This window comes from Anarhichas minor, unplaced genomic scaffold (genome assembly GCF_050575085.1).
Source record: "Anarhichas minor isolate MPS153535 unplaced genomic scaffold, ASM5057508v1 ptg000041l, whole genome shotgun sequence".
NCBI lineage: Eukaryota > Metazoa > Chordata > Actinopteri > Perciformes > Anarhichadidae > Anarhichas > Anarhichas minor.
This window is the reverse complement of record NW_027466487.1, coordinates 4,947,405-4,967,905: the sequence shown is the minus strand read 5'-3', so window position 1 is coordinate 4,967,905 and position 20,501 is coordinate 4,947,405. Positions and strand designations below refer to the sequence as shown.

The following is a 20,501-nucleotide window of genomic DNA, read 5'->3' as shown; positions in this document are numbered from 1 at the left end:
AACTATAAAACTGTAAACGCTGTGCCAACCAGAGCAGATTTCAGCTAAAACATAAACCATCCTGGTTTTGCTGACATTTTCATTCCTACTGCATGTTTATATGACTTTATTTTCTTTATCTGGTGTCATGATTCACATAAATCACTTTGCAGCACCCTCAGAGATCCAAATCAGTTTCAGCTTTGTTGTCATTAACCCTTGAGTCAAACAAATAAGAGCTCAAGAAACCAGAGAATATAAGAAGAAAGTATTTATTAAAACTAACAAAATGTCTTTTTGTTCTTCTCTCCCAGTTTCTTCCTTTTGACCCAACCCACCTCCCTCCTCTTCATCTTTTACTTTGCATCAACAGACCATCTAATATTTACTGGCTGCCATATTTGTAACATTGGAACCGTTTTATAATTTCACATTATGGATCTCGCAGGTTCTTTGGCTCCACCGTCCCCGTACACCTTTTCTATTATACCCAACTTCTCTCTGCCCTCCTCCTCTCCCTCCATCTCTCCATCCCCCAGCTTGGCTTCCACCGCTCTTTTCTGCTCCCTCCTCTCCCTCCTCTCCTTGCTGGGCATCATAGGAAACCTGTACACTATGGGCCTCCTTCTGAGGCGCAGGAGAAGTAGGAGAAGACGTGGAGCAGGGCCAACCTGCTGCCTAATGAGAGTACCTGTACCATCCTGCCTCGCCAACTCCTCCTCCCCTTCCTCCTCCCCCATCTCCTCTTCCTCCCCCTCCTCCTCTCTTCACCTCCAGGTGCTCAGCCTTGCTTTTGCGGATCTGCTCTACCTTTTCACCGCTCCCTTCATCGTGTACGACAGCCTGGCATCCGGCTGGGCCTTTGGTGAGCCGGGCTGCCGTCTCCTCCTGAGCCTGGACCTCCTCACCATGCACGCCTCCATCTTCACTCTCACTGCCATGAGTCTGGACCGCTACCGGGCTGTGGCCCATCCCCTGCACACCTCCTCCTCCAACTCCTCGAGCCTGCTGCGTGTAGGCCTGGCCTGGGGGCTGGCTGTGGCTCTTAGTCTGCCCATGATGATCACGCTGCACCTGGAGGATGGGGAGAACCAGGAGGGCCAGCTGTGTGTGCCTGCATGGGACGAGCAGAGCTCCAAGGCCTATCTGAGCGTGCTCTTCTGCACCAGCATTCTTGGTCCCGGGCTGGCCATTGGAGCACTTTATGCTACCCTAGGCCGGCTTTACTGGGTGTCTCAGACCAGGCCAGCCTGGGCCAGTGGGAGCAGCACTGCTTGTCCTCCTCGCGCCCCCAAACCCAAAGTCCTGCTCCTCATCCTGGGTATTGTCCTGGCCTTCTGGGCCTGCTTCCTCCCTTTCTGGATCTGGCAGCTGCTGCCGCTCTACCAGCCCGACATGCTGCGGACGGTACCAGTAGGGACACAGGTGACAGTGAATCGAATCCTAACAGGGCTGACGTATGGAAACTCTTGTGTGAATCCATTCTTCTACACACTATTGACTGGAAAAAGAAGACGCAACCGTCAGACGCTGACATCAGCAAATCAGCTCTGCCGTAAGAGCAGTCCGCTGCAGTAGTGTATGTGTCTCCAACAGTAGAGGCAATAATGTGAGAGTGTGCATACATGTGTGACAAGGTACTGTACATGGATGCTTTATGCGTTCCATTATAGGCACCAAAGACCATTGATTTATCTTTGGCCTGCAAACTAAAGAAATACTAAGCGATGATAGCACTTTGAATAAATAAATGCTTTGTGAAAAAACTTCCTGTTAGGAGACAATCAAAAAGACAATCTCTGTACGACGCGTCGCCTCATGAATGCTTAATCTGAAAACCTTTTTCAAACTTTGCAGTTCATATCATATATTGTGTCTTTAATTGCTGTAGTAACCAACTTTACATATTGATTATTTGGTTTTAAATGTTTTAATGAGATTATAATTGCGGCTATGGTAAAGTAATATAATGCCTACTACAGTAGTTACTTGTGCAAAGTCATTTACACACATCAACAGATCTAATAACGGAGAGGAATGGTGTATTAAGTCAACGGTAAACCTGAAGTGTTGTGCATGCAAAAGCATTTTGAGTAAAACCCTGATGCACTTCTACTTGTTTTCAGTTTCAACTATCAAAGAAAATGTTTGTTTTTCAACAACTGGCTGTAACCGGTCAGAGCGTCTTTGGGACATTTTTCTAAGACATTGATTGTTGACCTAATGATTTATGTTTGAGTGGGTCAACAGTCTTTTGTTTGCCTCCCCTGAACCCCGACATATCTAAAACAATATAATTTTTCATAATCATGACCTGCATGTTGGGTTTGGAAATGTACTTATTCTTTTTGATTCATGCAATGCTTTGCATGGCCTCAACTTGTGTTGATTGTAACTGATGTTTATAATGATGCATAATATATAGCTTTGAATAAAGACTATTCTTTCTGTAATTCAGTGTGTGATTGGATCTTTCAATGGGAGAAAATAAGGAGAAAGTGACAACAACTTAATGTTTGGTGATGAACAATAACAGACATAGAAAAGAAGAAAAACCTGAGAAACAACAATTATGAAGTGCGGCAGAAGAAGGCTGAGAAGGAGATGTAAAAGGTGAGGTATGCTAAAACAAAAAAAGAAAGAAAAAACGCTTGTGTCTGTGTCAGCATGTCAGTGACTCTGGAAGGTCTTCCCCGTTCTTGTGTATACACTCGCTGGCTGGTGTTTCTGTGTCTCCCTAACGGCCCGTCTCTGTCTGTCTGGCTCAAAGGCTGCACTGTGCTGTATCGCAAACCCTGCTGCTCTTAGACGCAGATGAGCAAATATTGTTGTTTGAAAGAAAGGAGTAAGGATGAGGAGGGAATGGTGGGACAAAAGGGGGCGGGTGGTATCATAAAAGCAGACATGGTGTTCCTTGGGGGGGGGGGGTTCCTCGAGGTCTAGGGGTTTAAAATGCTGACCATGTGGTTGTAAGGTCCCTGGTTCAAGTCATCTCCCATCTCTCTCCCCTTATTTTTTCTTTCTTTCTTTTTTACTCGTTGGCTTTATACTGCATACTTCTAATTAAGATTTAAAAATGCGTTAAAAAACGAACAGCAAAAGGTTTCGAATAACTAGGAAACCTGCAGAAAGTTAACCAAAATGAAGACACAAGCCTCAAGATAAAATGTCAGGACAGACTTCAGTGTGTCATAAACTAATCAATCACATCTTGCAGGAATCCAAGTCGTATAAATAATGGCTCAGTGTAACTTACAGTAGATGTTATGGTTTGTAATTCAAATTAAATTCTGTTTACATAGGCTCACTTTCTAAAGCTTTTAGCATATCTGCATCTGTTGATGGATGTCAACTTTTCCTTAAAAAGAGTATGCACCTCCTTATGAATAAATTAACAAACCAATGAATAAACAAACCATAAAAAAGTGCGTGAATCGGTCAAATTGTTCCATTTAACAATTTCTTATTTAAGGTGAAGGTTGATTTTTTTGTGTGAATTTAAATTGTATTCATTTTAAACAGCACAAAACCTGAGACAACAGTAAAAACAAATCAAATGCTGTAAGTCATTAGTATAACAATTTGCACGATGTATTCATAGTCATGACAGCAAAAATGTCAGACTGAATAAATAAGCCTGACCCTCCAGAAGTAATTTTGAGACAGAGCAGATAAAGAGGTGGCAGTGATCCGTTAACATTTTTGATTTCATTATTGGGTAATGGTGTTTTTCTTTGTCCACCCGAATCCCACAGTAGAACCATTAGGCTGTGGTTGACTGTGTTTTGACTTGACATGCAATAACGTCTGCGAGTACATAATCCCCAGCTAATGGATCATTTGAATGAGTCAATATTAAATGTAATGTAAAATGAGACTGGAATTATGTGAGTAGAGCTAACTTAAAGCGATACTTTATTTATTTGCACATTAAGTGCACAGAAACAATAGCTGAGGAGAGGAAAACCTGCGAGCAGCAGGGGAAGCTGCATTGGTAATCCCAACAGGTTGAAGAGACACATACCTAAAGCATTTCTCAAGGCAGCTCGTGTGCTTCTCTGCACGGTGATGCCATTATTTCTGAAGCTGTAGACTATATGCTGACGAGCATGTGTTTCCATTTACCTGTCCCGGCTACCTCTGAGCATAACGTTCCCACTGCAGTTATTATCCGGAGCCCTGTGCGGTCACACTACAGGGGGCCCTTCTGTTGGGAAGTTAATGCAATATCCATCCACCTCTCACAGACAACTGAGGCCCTCTCAGTACATTTGTCCATTTAAATGGAATTTCTTGCAGACAAAGAGCCAGCTCCGTATAAGTTTGAAATCTTGAGCCCTCATATGAGACTTGGTGATTTTTGGACCCCTGGGTCGTACCAAAATGACAGAAGATTGAGGGTGTAGCTTGTGTAAAGATGAAGCCTTTCCAAAAAAGACACTTAGCGATGGATATTAAAGCACAGAGAGCTTGTTCTTTGGTTTTCTGAGTCTGCATATGGACAGGTTTTAGGTGTCTGCGTATTCTAAAACTCAACATATCAGATGATTAAGTCCTCCCTCGGATCTGCGGGGATGACTGAGTGTTTGATAAACTTCAAATACGTGGTGTTTGGTCAACCCGACCAACTGGATGGAAAATATTGTCTCAGTTGGCAGGCTGGTCAATCTTTAAACTCTGTGCCGTTTGTGTTGGTAGAGTTGCCAACACCGACCGACTCGCTCCAATCATAACTTTTGTCCTTCTGCGCAACAGATGCTTATTTATTTCATCCTGAGATTGCAGGCAGTGTCCTCCTCCTCTCTAGTCCAAAGGGAAAACACAAGGACAAATATTTTCTTTTGGGAGCGTCGCTCTGTTCTACCTGAAGATTTCATGAATCTAGCACATGTCCGTTTCCTGGAACCGCCAAGCATCTTTCCATCCCAGCACCCCTCGCCCCGCCTCTCAGCCTCTCCTCTTGACCAGTGTCTGAGGCTGCTGCAGGTGCCCCTCCCCTGGGCAGCCCGCTCAGGAAAGCACCCCGCTGTGTAGACGAGACGAGCCCGGCGCCCGGGCCAAATTCACGCTGTGAGGTGTATAAGAGGCTCTCATTCTCTCCAGACATACACAAAAAAGATTCCCTTCGCACTCCTCCTCCGCCTGCCCTTCTCTAAAATTCAATCTTCCCATCTGTTTTCCCTCTCTCAATCACTTTTTGTCCCCTCCACACTTTCTGCAGTGCCTCATTCCTTTACACAGCCTCACTTTATGTGGAGTTAACCCCTATAAGTTTCACTACAACTTTTTGCATTATGAATAACAAAATCTCTCAAGTGGTACTCAAGAGTCCCAGAACTAACTCCGTCAACTTAACAGACTTCCTACTTTCAACATCTGTAACATCAGCTTACATCAAACAAATTCAAGCTTTACGATACCTGCACATGTAGTCAACACAGTATTAAAAATAACACATTTGTAATTGCTGGTTTGACAGCAAACATTGAAACCTAGGCACTCACAGTGTTTCTTTGTTCAACCCATGGCAAGACCACCATGAGGCGCCCCTCTTCCAACCGCGTCCCCTGACTTCACACCTCCGTGTCAGCCGCCAGGATCAGGCGAGACCCAGGCTTGCGTGGCTTGAAGGCCGGAGGTTACATAAACCAACATACACATTACGGTTCACACCTGGGCTCTTACTAGGAAAGACAGTAAATATGGCACGTCTGCGCCTCTCGCTCCTTCTCGTTCTCCCCTTGTTTCACCGCTTCTCTGTGCTCCTCCTCCTCGCTGCCAGTAAACAGTCGTCCCTGTCAACTCAGGCGTCAAAGCTCCCCTGACCTCTGACCTTCTGACACTTCACGTATGTGAACCCCATGGTTTGTTCATGCAGGACTGCCATGGCTGAGGAGGGACATTATGCATTTTACATGACACTGCTCAATATCAGAACAAAAGCCTGTGTTAGAATGTTTTTGAGCAAAAACAACAAACACTACTTAAATTCAGCTCTTCAAATGTGAAGATTTGCAGCTTTTTTGAGTCTTGTGTGATCAAAATTGCCTTCCTATTTTTTAATTTCTGGACATTAGAAAATGCTAATCTGCGTTTTTTCCCTATTTTCTGACATTTTAAATCAAGAACATAATCTGCAGATTAATCGATAATAATGTTGAAGCCCTATTATGTATATGAATACTAATACACTAGTGTCATGACTTCCCAAAAGACTACCAGCTTGCTGTGCCAAATGTGCATTTCAAACAAAAGAATGTTTGCTTTGAGCGATTTCATTCAGTCGTATTGAAGTAAAATGTAAAAAGCAAGTTATGGCCTTAAGTATAAACTGGTTTGTACAGCTGTAACATCAATACCACGTCCTTATGTGAGAGTGAACAGCATGGTGTTTAGAATTAGAGCGCCACCTGCAGGCGAAATATAAGAACTAAAGTTCATATTTGAAACCAACCATCGTTACTCGCTGCTGTTCAGTAGATTCCAGTTCAGACATAGTTGACACCAGTTTGTTGCCACAATGCGCTGCACCAACAATAAAGAATAAATGGATCATTTAAAAAACATTACTCAATCTGTTTTGCATGTGTTGGAATAGTGTGTTATAAAAAATGCCAAGTAACCAAAGACAGAAGGAGGACGGTACCCATAGATAGCCTCATCTTCACATTGAATACAATGGTTGGATATTGTCCAGACTTGTGATTATATTCTGAGTCTTTCCTTACTTTGGTGTGCAGCGCCAAAAGCTGAACATCACAACTAAAACAACTGAATTAATTTATGTTATAATGACTTTAACGTGGACTGTGTCTTTCACAGTTACTCTTTCTGAGTTTTCTCCGCCTCACTCAGTTCTGTGTGTAGACATCATGTACGTACAAAGTTACTGCTTTGGTTCACTATTGTCGAGGTACAAATATAATACGGTGTACTTGAACATGTTTATAAGCAGTTGCTAGTAACAGCTATAAAGTGGCTGCACGTGTTCCTCGCTACACAACATGTTCTTCCTCTTGTCCGTCTTTGCACTCACTGGCTGACCCTCCAGCTCAGGTGGCCCAGTAACTGACCCATCCCAGTAACAGAGACGCCTCCCATCTCTCATCCTGAGGGCTCAACACTGCAGAACAAGCTCTGTCCACCCAGTAAGGAGCAAACATCCTGAAAGGAAATATGACTTAATTCCATACTGAGCTATTTACGTCTGTGGTTTATGACCAAGCGTTTCACAGCACAATGCAGAGTGACAAATAAAAAAAAAACTTGACACAATTTAAAAATATACAAACTATTTTTTTAACAAAGAATCCTGCAAACTGTCACTTTGAAGGGTGAAAAATAAAGGAAAAAAAAATAAAAAAATCACAAAATTAAGTTCAAGTTGATGACACTTAAAACAATACAAATGTCTCCACAGTTGTCAAATCACATTTCTTAAGTGAACTACTTACGTAAAAATATACAGACGCAAACCTTAAAATGTATGTATTCTGTGCTGAAAACAATTCATTACTTCCACTCTTAAATTAGAAAGCAAACCAGAAGCAACTCCAGTCCTAATAGATGAGCACGAACAGAGTGCTGTGATTGGAAACTAATACCGAGCCTTTTTAAACAAGCCATTCCTTCTTACGTACACACGACAGACCTCGATCCTAATCAAAAGTTTTGCAGACCGTTGTCAACACCCTGCAACACGGAACAAAAGAAATCCAACTGGGGCTGCTGTTTGTTCAATCTATTGATCCATGTCGCCCCCACACAGCGTCCTCACCTTCCACAGTAACCTGCACCTCCTGGCCATGTCCCTGAGCTCCTGGGTGGTGAGTAACTCAACACCTGTACCGGAGTACAGAGTGACTCTGAGCCATGATGCTGAGGTCTCTGCACAGGAAGCTGCATGTTGCGTCATGACCTTCAGGGCCGGGCTGTCATCACTAAGAAAACTGTGCTGTAAGACCACAGCTCGGACAACTTTCAACAACTTCAATTAGAGAGGTGAAGAGGTTTGTCATCTATTTGCAAAAGAGATGGTGACCATGTTTCCATCAGTTCAAAAGACAAATAAAGCCAGTAAATTACATTGAAATACTGTGCCTTTTTAGAATTTGACATTTTGGTCCACAAAATATACATTTATTTTAGTTTAAGTTTGACTTTCTAGTGTTGTAACTAATCTAATGAGCTAATCTTGCCACAAATACATCTATGTTCCCTGTCAGCAAACATGTTATTTGAGATTACTCTATGAGAAGGGCTGAGAAAGACAATATAGTTAAACTTTTTTTAAAGAGATTTGTTTTTAAATTCTTTATGATATGGCAAAGTTGTATTGAGCAAATAAGCAAACAGTGGGTCACATTTAATTCAAAAAGATTACTGTAAAAACTTTAATCATGAAATCAAAAATAAAGGCTTATTTGGCCAAATGCTAGCTTGCATTTAAAGAGTGCTGCAAACAGCAAAACCCCATCTGTCAAAAACTTCAAGGAGCCACAGCACAAATCAACATACACACCAAAAAAAAAAAAATCCTAACACGTGTTTTAAAAGCCACACAACACATTTTACAACACATTTTGAGAAATAGGTAACTTTTAGTGGCTCAAACTTACCTTGGACCGTCATGATGCATGTCCTCCAGCTAAAGGTTTCTTCCTCCACTGGAAACTTTGATGCCTCCTCCGGAGGAACTCGCCAAGGAAGTGATGACAGGTGGGACAGGTGGGACAGGTGAGGCGGCAGCACCACACCTGAACCCTCTCGAGGCACCAGCAGAAATATGTACTGCTATCTGGCGCCCCCTCGTGGTACGATAGCAAACTGAAACAATTAACCGGACACGGAAACCGTGAGCTTCGTAGCAGAGGCTTGCAACCAGCACAGCCTTCTGTTCACACGTCAGGGGAGGTTTATCACCGTCATTTTAACACTGAGAGGAACATTGCCATTTGCTAAGACATTGATGTCATTTTGTGGAACCCAAAACGGCGGGTGAGTGTGTGAACACGGTCTGTTTTTTTGGACTCGCCGTTCAGATCCTTTCCGTTAGCCGGCTAGCTAACCGACGTTAGCCAGTTTATGTAAGTTAATCATGGCGGAGTGTTGTTGCTGCTCCGCACTGGTTCATCCTTATGTATCCTGTGGTCACATGTAGTAACGTGTTATATGAGATATTTTAGAGGCATGCGGGTTTACAGCGTGCCTGTGCTTCAGTACACACGATCACAATAAGGCAAAAATCATAAAAAGGGGGAAATAAGTGAGTCTTGGTCGATTTCTAAGACGTGTACAACAACAGTCAACGGCATGTGTTTTTCGGGTAGTTACGTTTATACCTAACTAATGAAAGTGTAGTTAGTTTTCTTGTCTTTATTCATGACCGTTTTCTCTCCCTGCCAGCCGCCGCAGCAAGTGGGACCAGCCCGGGCCTGGCTCCGGTGCGATGAGGGAGGCTGAAGCTGCTCCCACCGGGGCTCTGGACGCTGCTGCTGCGGTGGCTGCAAAGATCAACGCTATGTTGGTAGCGAAGGGCAAACTCAAACCCTCACAGATCGGCATCCCGGGACCTCCCGACAAGGTAATACGGAGCACGATATTTAATATTATACGCACGGTTAGTCTTTCATAAAACCAGCTCTGATGCAGGACCATCACAATGTGTTGGTACGGGTGAGATTGTACACATTTATCAAGCAGAAGATTTCAAATGCTTTTAATACAATGTTTGAAATCTGTATTGTTCTAATCCTTCATCTCTTGATTCCCTTCCTCTCTCTCAGGCTGTAGGTGTTGGGAAGCCTCCAGTGCTGTCGAAGGCCAAAGACGACCTGGTCGTAGCCGAGGTGGAGATCAACGACGTACCGATCACCTGTCGGAATCTGTTGACACGTGGGCAAACGCAGGACGAGGTCAGTAGCAATACGGACAATCGTGTCTCACAGATTAAAGTCCATCACTGGCCTTTTTTTCTGGAGTATTTATTGACGCGTCTCACTCTGTTTTGTCTGCAGATCAGTAAAGTGAGCGGTGCTGCGGTTTCAACCAGAGGGCGGTACATGGCAGCAGAGGAGAAGGGCAAAGCGCTTCCAGGGTGACTTCTGTCGCCTCTCATTTTCAGACACCGATCACAGTCGACTTTAATTATTATATGTTAACACATCCTTTCTGCTCTTTTAATCGCAGGGACCGACCTCTGTATCTGCATGTCCAAGGACAGACTAGAGAGCTCGTCGACAGTCCGTATTTTATTCAGACGTTTTTTTTAAATGAGTGTGTGTCTTCGTATATCATGTGATTCGACTGGTGGTTTTCTTCCCTCGTTCTCCAGGGGCAGTGAATAGAATCAAGGAGATCATCACCAACGGTGTTGTGAAGGCTGCGACCGCCTCGTCTTCATCACCTTTCTCCCCTAGTGGGGCTTCAGTCACAGTGTACCAGCATCATAACCCACCTCCTCCCTCACTGCCCCCCATGCTCCACCACAAACCACACTTTCAGTCCGGAGTAAGGCGGTTTCCTGCGGCTTTTTATACCTCGTGAACTTAGATCATACTACCATAAAAAGATTTGTCTACATTCTAACAGTGTCGCTGATAGAGCAGACTATTTTTGTACTGACCTACAGTCATGCACGTGGTTGTATTATTGACATGTCTTTTATATTTCCTTTTATAGATGCATTATGTTCAAGATAAAACCTTTGTGGGCCTGGAGCACGCTATCCTTGGGTTTGTGGTCAAAGAGCGGGTCGAGGGCCCCGGCTGTTCGTACCTGCAGCACATCCAGGCTGAGACCGGGGCCAAAGTCTTCCTCAGAGGAAAAGGATCAGGCTGTTTAGAGCCCGCCTCTGGAAGAGAGGCCTTTGAACCCATGTACATCTACATCAGGTGGGGGTTGTCCTATGAATTAAGAACTGCTGCTTCTCAGAGATTATTCCTGCTTGTGTAATAACTAACAAATGAACGAGCCACAAAGGTTTCTGCAGCATGGTGGGCTCAGAATAACTAAATGGAGTGGGTTCTCTCTCTCCAGTCATCCTAAACCAGAAGGACTTGCAGCGGCAAAAACCTTGTGTGAGAACCTGCTTCAGACAGTGAGTGATTTCTTGTTACTGGGAAATGTCTGTGCTTTTTCTACTCCAACAAGAATTGACATTCATTACAAGCTTACACAACTCCAGATGCGTGCCTTGTTTCGCGTATACTGCCACTGTTAACTGTTTGGAGGAAGAGCTAAATCTCTGACTGCAGTACAGCGTCATTACAACTGCTTTGACACCCACACATATCAAAGCACGTGTCCCAGGGACGAACATCAACTTGGTACAATATATTCTTGACTAATCAGATTATTAGACATGAATTGGTAATGAATCAATAACATTGCTAGCGGCCACCACCGACATTTCCAAATCGTGTTACTCTGTCAAACTAACTCATTGTTACCAACCGACTGTGGCAAACAAAGCTAAGAGTCAGTCTTGCTCTTCCTTGTGGCATCAATGATCTGAGCTTTTTACAGCTGTGCCGGTGAGATAAAAACCTGTTGGCACACATCAGTTACAAAGCTGTAGATAGTAGTGGAAGTATTCTGTATATATTCTATACCACAAGTTTGAGTTATTTCTTCAGACACAGCTTCCTGCAGAAAGTACAAGAACAAGGTAGAAGCTCAAAGGGAGTTTGTTTCTACCATTTGATGATTAATAGTTTTAATTGTTTTACAGTAGGTTTAGACAATATTCTCTCCCATAACATAGTGGCAAGTTACATTTTTGTTTTTGCTGTCTTAATTTGATTACCTACAATAGTACATTTTCATATTTTAGTTCCTTGCACCACTAATGTACAACGTTTCTCCCTCTCCAGGTCCATGCAGAGTATTCTCGCTTCCTCAATCAAATGAGCTCAATGATGCCGACACAACAAGGTACGATATCGACGGTTCTCTTGCTGTGCTTTAGAGTCATCGCTTGATTTGTCAACACAATTGATCGTAGAAGTCATCAGAAGAGCCTGACTGGATCCGTTTCTCTCCCCTTCCTCCTCCAGGCTTTGCACAGCCTCCGATGGTGAACGGGATGCCTCCGCAGCCTCCTTACTACCCGCCAGCTGGATACCAGCCAGGCTACGCGATGCCTGTACCACCACCTCAGCCACAACATGTCTCTCTCCCTTACTCTGTCCCTCCTCCTCTACATCCCACAGTACCTGCAGGTGTGCCTCCTCAGTACTCCCTCCCCCTTGTCCCCGTCCCTGCTCCCGCTCACATCCTCGCTCCATCGCCTGCACCTGCTTCGGGCACGATGCCACAGGTAGGACCAAGGCATCAAAACCACATGTGTATGGCATGCGAAAGCAATAATACTTACTATATGTCCTTCCGTCCCTGCAGACTCTTCCTCCTGTACCTTTTCCTTCATCAGCTGCCGCTCCAGTCCTACCACCACAGAAGAGACGCTTCACAGAGGAGGTGCCAGACGAGAGGAACAGCGGCCTGCTCGGATACCAGGTGATGAACAGCTCTTCCAACCATTACGACCCCTCATTATTCTGCTGGGTTTTTATTTTCCACCCTTCTTTTCTCCACCTTGTTTTGTTTGTATGCCTATGCTTTGGCAGTGGGTGACGAGTCTCTGTGTTTCATCAGCCAATCATTTCCAATCCGTGTCTGTAGCTGCTCTATTTACTTCCCTGTCTGTGATTGATCTAATACCCATTCACCCTTCCTTTCTTCAAATGTTTTAAGTACATCGGTTGAGATGGCATGGCTTGCTGTTTCCCGTTGTTCACTTACAGTTTACCTGTGTCTTTCTACTGGTAATAAGGAGTTTCAGAAAAAGGTATTATTAATACTGATAAGCTTAAGTATCTTTCATAATTGCTGGGGAAGTTGTCAGTAATCAGACCCGTGGTAAGCTATTCACAAGGACAGTTTTTCTTCTCACTTTAGTGCTGATATAGTTTTAAATATATAGTCATATTAGCTAGTGTTAGGACAGGGTTTAGGATGTGTGCTAATCGCGCCCGTGTGTTTTTCTGCTCATAGCATGGACCCATTCATATGACTAATTTAGGTGCAGGCTTCCCAGTGGGCAGCCCAGAGGCTACAGGACCCCCACCGCAGAGTCCCTCTGGCCCGCTGAGTGAGAGGGACAGGTACACAGAGTTTTGTTACATTTGTTAAATGAAATATTAATAGCCTACAAAGACCAGTAGGCAAAGTTATCTCACCCCGGTTCTCTCCGTTTCTCCAGTCGGCAGCTAATGCCTCCACCTCTGCTGCCTGTGAATGGAGTGAGACCCAAGATGGAGGAGAGAAGGGCAACGCAAGGCCCCGTGGGTAAGGGCATTAACCTGTGGACTCACAAATCCCTGCCCAAATCCAAATCTGCAGTTCCTGACTGTGGACTGTGCCCTTTACAAGCTTAGCCTGGATCTATTCACAGCCTTAATGTAGAGCTGCAAAGAGCAAAATATAAATCCTCTCTTGGGCCACTGGACTGTGTCTAGATTTAAGTTGTTTCAGATTGAAGAGGAATATCTGTTACATGAAGGCCAATCGGATGTATCAAGACGCATAGTTGGTGTTTCTTTGGATTTAAGTACTGAAGTGTTTGTGGCCGGTTAGATAAGTACACTCGCTCAGCTTCAAACTGGTCTTTATGCTTCCTGTGATTCTTTCAGGATTCTGCTTATGTGACTATAAATCCCCAGATAGTGAGGCGGAGCTATGACTCAACATCTTGTGTGCATTGTTCAGTCGTTTGTTAAAAAAAAAAAAAAAGATGAGTCGAGTCCACCTTACCGTCCCATTCTGATGACATCATCAGTCTGGGGTTGTCTGTTGTTTGTTTTCTTTCCTCACTAACGAGAATCTCTCCTGTTTTTGTGTTTCTCTTTTTCTCTGTGTTCTTCTTCTCTTCCATGTGTCTCTGGGGTGATGCTGGATTCTGATTGGGGGTGGGGCACGACTCGTCCTGTGACGCTGTCCTCCCGCTCGATTGGACGGCCACGATACTGTCGCTCCCCACCAACCAATGGCTGCTTTAAAATGGCTGCCCCCTCCTCTACTCTTCTGACAAACTATGATTTGAAACTATTAACTATTTGTTTCTCCCAAAATGTGTTACGAATAATTAACTTGTACCTGTCCTATTTGAAACATGTTGCCGCTGTTGTTTTTTGGTGTTTTTTTCTCTCTCTCCATATTTCTCTCCCTTTCTCCACAAATGTCCCACCTCTTCTTTTTGTCTGCATGCTTCCCCGTTTCTTCTTTCAGAGCACTCAGGGAAGCGATTAAAAACTGGTTTGGTGGCGTACACCGGCGACTCTTCAGATGAAGAGGAAGACCACTTCGCCTCCAAAGCCTCAGGGCCAGGTAACCCTGGGACAGTTCCCCCCACCTCAGGCTGGGCACAGGGCTACCGCTGCCCTCCTCCACCACCCACTCGAGCTAAAACACAGCCGCAGCAGCAGCAGCAGTCTATGCCTTTCTGGATGGCACCCTAAAACAGGAAAAACTCCAAACTCCCTCAGTGCTTTGTGCCGAGTCTTACAAGATGTTCACCCAAACTGAGCCTGTGTTTCTCCATCACTCATCACATGGATGACTCTTAACAGCTACGCGTTGGTTGCAGCATAATCTTAGTGCTTCGGTCCAAATGGACTAACTTATGTTTTGTTACTTTTTCTTTTGGTGCACACATTATAGTTTGAAGATGAACATTTGCAGGACTGATACTCAAGCTATTTTGTGGATGTATAGATGGTCAGATGAGCGACATTCTGCCTCCAGTTTGATTTGGAATGATTTGAAAACAGATGCCAGGTGAAGTGTTTGAATATTGTGTTGTCACAAGGCAATGATCACTGACCACTTTTCGTTTAATCCCTAGTACAGCTTTTTGTACTTTGTCCCCTTTCCAAGTCACTGACATCATCCTTTCCTATTCTGATCTTTTTGTACAGATCATATTGGACTAATACGTAGTAAAGCTATTGGATTTATTCATGCTTTTATGAAATAAATAAACTTAATTTATTGCAGTGTTTGAGCTTGTGATTCTTCCTATATTCTACCATGTTAAGTTTGTTTTGCCACATGTCATCACAAACCAAATCGGTCACATCTGCCAAATAATTAGCTGTCAACAGTTCTGCCTTCCGAAACACATCGTGGATCGAGTGACAACCTTGCTGCAGAATTTATATGACAAATAATAGACCACTCATTCTCCGATGGACATTTTTGAAAAACATGCGGCCTGTAAAGGTTTTGCAATGATGATGAATTTGAACTTGAAATACATTTATTTTTAAGCAGTAACCCTGCTACACAGTGCCGTATAAGACCTGCACAGTTTCAGACCATCTCGATCGCTGGCTCACTTGGAGGGTTTTTCTTCTCATACTGAGCGATGCGGCTCTCCATGACCGGCCGGAAGTGGCGGATCAGTCCCTGTAGTTACAGAATGAAGGGTGTTAAAATGTAAATTAGTACTTGTTTGAACTTGTTTCATTGACAGCTTCATGTTTTGGCGACTGGTTTAAAAAAATAAATAAGAATCCAGAGATGTCACCTGCACGGGCCAAGCTGCTCCGTCCCCCAGGGCACAGATGGTGTGTCCCTCTATCTGCTTGCTTAGCTCCCAGATCATATCAATCTCTGAAGCTGCTGCTTCTCCTCGAACAAACCTCCACATTATTTTATCCATCCAGTCGACTCCTGAGGGAGGACAAACAGAGGAACCGGGAATACAGTAGAAAAATGTATTCACACTGAAGAGCACCCTTAAACTTTGAGCAATGTTTTGACCAGATTGTGGTAAATACACAGATCAAGGGAATTTACAATACTTTCCATTTTGTTTTTTATACTTATTAATACTAATTTTAGGTAAGTTAAATATTGAATGAAGGGCTTTAACTTGTACCAGAGTATTTCTTTTTCCTATAATACTTCTCTCACCACAAGTAATATGTGGGTAGTTAAAGCTTAAATGACCTCAAGAAGACTACAAAGAGACACAAAACAACTTCTAAGAGACAAGAAACGACTATAAAAAAGGGGGAAAACATCTATAAAGTCTATGTGTTATGCTCCGATGTAGGAGAGGTGGTGGGGCCTGTTTAATGTCGGTGCCCAGGGGCCCATTGTCTCACACACCGTCCGTGCTGTCTCGTAAGTGGTGAATACATTGTGCAGTTCCTTACCCTCTCTGCAGGGGGTGCACTGGCCACAGCTCTCGTGTTTGTAGAACTCAACCAACCTTGCGATGGCTCTGATCACGTCAGTCTGGAGGAAAAATACAATTCTCAGATTTATCTCTCCAGACTGATTGTTACTGAAGCTGCAGTGTATTTTCTTATCTACATTTTTCGGGGATCTGTTTACCGATTTATCCAGGACTATGATGGCAGCTGTTCCCAGCGCAGTCTCTGCACGGACCAGGTCATCGAAATCCATCAAAACATCATCGCACACATGCTGAGGGATGATGGGAGTGGAGGACCCCCCTGGGATCACTCCTAATAGATTGTCCCAGCCGCCCCTCACTCCTCCTACACCAACCGCACAAGAGGAGAGAGGAAGTCATGTCAGCATCTCGTATAATAAACCAGCATCAACACAGCGGTGGACTGTAAACAAACACACACACACACACACACACACGCACACACACACACACACACACACACACACACACACACACACACACACACACACACACACACACACACACACACCGGCGTGTCTTTCTATTAGCTCCCGTAGAGGAATAGACATCTCTTCCTCCACCGTGCATGGTGTGTTCACGTGACCGGAGACGTTGAACAGCTTCGTCCCAGAGTTCCTCTCCCTCCCAAAGCTGGCGAACCAAGCGCCGCCTCGACGACAGATCGCGGGCGCCACAGCAACCGTCTCCACATTGGAGACTGTCGTTGGGCATCCAAACACACCTTGAGGTGGAGAGGGATGAAGGAGTGAATAATCACTTAAGAGCTGTAATTGCAACACAATTGTGTAGTTCCTTAAACCATAATTAACTCCAGTAGGAAACCAGATGTATGAGGCTGTGGTGCTTTTACCTCACCTATGTCTGCAGGAAATGGCGGCTTGAGTCTGGGTTTCCCTTGTTTGCCCTCAAGAGACTCGATGAGGGCCGTCTCCTCCCCGCAGATGTAGGCCCCGGCCCCCCGCATCACAAACACATCAAAGTCAAACCCAGAGCCACAGGCGTTCTTACCTATCAGCCCTGCTTTGTATGCCTCATTAATAGCCACCTTTTTATAGAGTAAAAAACAAACAGCATGAATCACACAGCATCTATGGATTGACGAGTCACCCATCTGGGCCTTTGTGTACCTGCAGATTTGAGGACTCATTGTAAAACTCTCCTCTGATGTAGATGTACGCAGCACGAGCGCCCATGGCTCTCCCAGCGATCAGGCAGCCTTCTATCAATTTATGGGGGTCGTGACGCATTATCTCACGGTCTTTACACGTCCCAGGCTCCCCCTCATCAGCATTCACCACCAGGTACTTAGGTCTAAGGACACAGGGAAGAAGGAAACACTCAATACACCGATAGGCTGCACTAGAGTGTCATTACTGGTGTGAGTGATGCTAAAGTGTTTCTTTCCTTCTCCTACCTGCCGTCACTTGGTTTGATCATGAAGCTCCACTTCATGCCGGTGGGGAAGCCTGCTCCTCCTCGGCCACGAAGCCCTGAGATTTTCACCTCATTTAAGATCCAGCCCGATCCCTTCAGCATGATCTCCTTTGTCTTGTACCAGTCTCCTCGTCTGAGTGACCCCTTGAGTCTGTGAAGAAGAGAGAGAGAGATGAACAAGCACGTCGACAGAGTTTCAGGTCATGGAAGACTGGGAGAAAAGTTGTTTTTCTTCTTTTATGTTTTTACCTCCAGTCATGCCGGCCATATAAGTTGGTGAATATCCTGTCTTCGTCACTCAGAGGACCAAATGTGGTCTTTTTTGGCTTCACCTGGTGAGAGAGAGAGAGAAGATAAAAGAGAAGTGTGATTGATGCATGAAAATTAGAGATGTCATCACTTAAGGGCTGAAACCATTATTTTCATTATTGATCGATAATGAAATGATTAATAATTTTGTATATAAAATGTCAGAAATGAGTTAAAACTCCAAGGGGACTTCTCCAAATGTCTATTTTGTACGTCCAAACAGTCCAAAGATGTTCCGTTTATTCATGTTTATGAAAAAGAAAAACATCAAATTGTCACATCTGAGAAGCTGGAACCAACCATTTTTGGGTATTTTTGCTGAGAAATGACTTAAATGATTATTCAATCATAGTTAGCACTTCATTTTCAGTTGATCAAATAATCGTTGCAGCTCTGCATCACTTGTAATTACAATGCTGACATGATAGTGAAATCTAGAATGAATTATATGAAAAATTAATTCAGAGGCCTCATATATTTTGTTTCGCATGTCGATATGTGGAATTTCGTGTTCTGACTCTGGAAATGTGCATCTTTAGAGTATATGTGAATTAGTACAACTTATTTCTGTGAATTGTCTAAATTTGGGTAATTTAAAATTCATGGTTAAAATGTTTTAAACCGTTTTAAAATCACCACTGTATGTTCAAAGAAATGAAATCACTTTGTGACAACATCTGAGATCACAGTAACCAAACTGACCTGAATACCTCAAAATAAAAATAACATTGAAGTAATGTGGCTGGTGGGACTCACAAAGCATATTGAAATCACTTTGTGTAATATAAATACATTTTCCAGAACATGGGATGTGGTAATGACATGTTTAAACATTTAATTAAATATAGCCTACCCCTTTAATACTTTCTGTGATCACAAACACTTAAAAGAAACCTAAACTCTATTAGAATCGTCATATACATACACTTATATACCTGTCGCATCTTTTTACATCATATACAACAATGGGAAAATACTTAAACCCAAACACCGGTTGACACAAAATAGCTAAATAAAGAATATCATCATGTTTATCTCCGTAGCTCTGTTGGCTAATCTCCTTATTACTTGCTGCGTGTCAAAAATGTGGCATGCCTGTATTTGAAAGTAAAAATGTAGGCCAGTGTGCCGAGTGCAGTGCGTGTGTTGCGGTGTGCATGCAGGCCTACCTGCGACTGGGATGTAGTGCTGTAGGTCAGACGCGGAGCGACATGACGCGCCACAGCGTCCCACAGCATCCGCCGAGGCAGCATCCTGCAGGAGACAGACACCTCCAACCCTCTTTAAACACGTTTATACCCCCAAAGCCTTTTCTGCCCACAGTCTCCGTTTGACTTCTAGTGCTATCAAATCGATTCCTGAAACAGAGCTCCAGCGTGGGCCTGCTGGTTCAGCTTAATTAAAAACTAAGAGGATTAACTAACGAACTACGTCACATCCTATCCCAGCTGCCCGTGCGGCTCCCAACAGGTACCCAATCTTTCATAGGTGCGTGCACTTGTGCGCATGCGCACGCACACACTTAATTGTTGAGTATCAGGACCACTAATAGACGCTATCATAAGGGACTTTGTGCATGATTTACAGGCTTATAAATGGATTGTTCATGTGAAGATAACCACTAAATATATCAAAGGTCCACAACTAGTTATTGATTAACCCATTTGACAACAGGCCTTTTTCACAGCAGACATTTTGACTTGTCATAGAGGAAAAGTACAGGTGTTACAGGCCTGTTATTTTCCTTCTGGGACATGTCAGAATGATAGCTGTGGAAAAAGGCCTACTTCTTTCCATTATTATTGCATGTGTTCCAATACAGATACTATTTAGTGTGCCAGAAAATGTATTTCAAATACAGTATGCAGTATGCAAGCCAGCATGCTTTTCTGGCTACTCTGACCCTGAGATATATGAACAAGAGGGTCAAGTTTAAGGTACCATGTTATGACGGAGTAGCATTTCCCAATTGAATACATACTGCATGCAGCAGTACGTACTTTGTAAGGGCAGCTGCAGTATGTAAAAGTGAAAACAAAAAGTATGCAATTTGGAACACAGTGTGTTTAAGATTAAGAAAGCAGTAGTGGGCAGTCCAAAAAACTATGGGGTATTTTAAGATGTTTCAATTGAAAGAATGTATTCTACTTTCAAGGGGGGCTAGCATTAATAGAGATGTATGTCAATCTAAGTTTATTTTAAAGAACATCTGCTTCAAAGAGTCATATTATCTTAACTTACTCGTTTGTCCACCAGAGAGCACAAGTCAACTGTAAAATGTTACTCTTCACACATGTTGGCAACCAAATCAACTTTGTACTAAAGCCCTGAAAGAGTTGTTTTCGTAATAGAAATCAATAACAGAAACATGGAAAAGATCAAGCTTAGATATCTTTATTTTCTTTACATTAACTGAAACAAATGATGGGGAAATGAATTCATATCTCTGAGAAGGTTCCACTAAAAACGGAAAGACAAAAGTGTATCCCTGATAGCGGGGTCTCTACACAGACCGGACCCCATGTCCCTTCAC

The 20,501-nt window shown here is 43.6% G+C and overlaps 3 protein-coding genes across 4 annotated transcripts; 2 read left to right on the top strand and 1 right to left on the bottom strand.

Annotated features, from left to right (window-relative positions):
* Positions 1-414: 414 nt before the first annotated feature.
* Positions 415-1,557, top strand: uts2r3 (urotensin-2 receptor 3). Its single transcript, XM_076109395.1, has one exon. The coding sequence runs from the start codon at positions 415-417 to the stop codon at positions 1,555-1,557; it is 1,143 nt and encodes a 380-aa protein (XP_075965510.1).
* Positions 1,558-8,808: 7,251 nt separating this feature from the next.
* On the top strand, positions 8,809-15,037 carry khdc4 (KH domain containing 4, pre-mRNA splicing factor). Of its 2 annotated transcripts, none has more exons than XM_076109375.1 (14): positions 8,809-8,976; positions 9,385-9,562; positions 9,765-9,893; positions 9,996-10,075; positions 10,168-10,220; positions 10,313-10,488; positions 10,660-10,871; positions 11,017-11,077; positions 11,853-11,913; positions 12,036-12,298; positions 12,379-12,495; positions 13,033-13,142; positions 13,241-13,326; positions 14,266-15,037. In XM_076109375.1, the coding sequence occupies exons 1-14, from the start codon at positions 8,948-8,950 to the stop codon at positions 14,493-14,495; spliced, it is 1,785 nt and encodes a 594-aa protein (XP_075965490.1). In that variant the 5' UTR covers positions 8,809-8,947; the 3' UTR covers positions 14,496-15,037. The 2 variants fall into 2 exon arrangements, with proteins under 2 accessions (XP_075965490.1, XP_075965491.1); XM_076109376.1 differs by having other exon boundaries at positions 8,846-9,065.
* A 252-nt stretch (positions 15,038-15,289) lies between these two features.
* Positions 15,290-20,216, bottom strand: LOC142969490 (NADH dehydrogenase [ubiquinone] flavoprotein 1, mitochondrial-like). Its single transcript, XM_076109410.1, has 10 exons — positions 19,138-20,216; positions 17,909-17,991; positions 17,640-17,810; positions 17,353-17,536; positions 17,081-17,270; positions 16,734-16,946; positions 16,381-16,547; positions 16,200-16,281; positions 15,566-15,711; positions 15,290-15,444 (listed from the first exon to the last, which is right to left on the bottom strand). Exons 1-10 carry the CDS (start codon positions 19,219-19,221, stop codon positions 15,349-15,351), a joined length of 1,416 nt encoding a protein of 471 aa, XP_075965525.1. The 5' UTR covers positions 19,222-20,216; the 3' UTR covers positions 15,290-15,348.
* Between the last annotated feature and the right edge of the window lie 285 nt (positions 20,217-20,501).

Coding starts and splice junctions, on each gene's coding strand:
- uts2r3 (XM_076109395.1), top strand. CDS start 415: ATGGATCTCGCAGGTTCTTTGGCTCCACCGTCCCCGTACACCTTTTCT.
- khdc4 (XM_076109375.1), top strand. CDS start 8,948: ATGTCATTTTGTGGAACCCAAAACGGCGG. Junction 9,894..9,995: donor GTGGGCAAACGCAGGACGAG/GTCAGTAGCAAT, acceptor TTTTGTCTGCAG/ATCAGTAAAGTGAGCGGTGC. Junction 10,489..10,659: donor AACCACACTTTCAGTCCGGA/GTAAGGCGGTTT, acceptor TTCCTTTTATAG/ATGCATTATGTTCAAGATAA.
- LOC142969490 (XM_076109410.1), bottom strand. CDS start 19,221: ATGCTGCCTCGGCGGATGCTGTGGGACGCTGTGGCGCGTCATGTCGCT. Junction 16,282..16,380: donor TCATAGTCCTGGATAAATCG/GTAAACAGATCC, acceptor TTTTTCCTCCAG/ACTGACGTGATCAGAGCCAT. Junction 15,712..16,199: donor GTGCACCCCCTGCAGAGAGG/GTAAGGAACTGC, acceptor GTCCTCCCTCAG/GAGTCGACTGGATGGATAAA.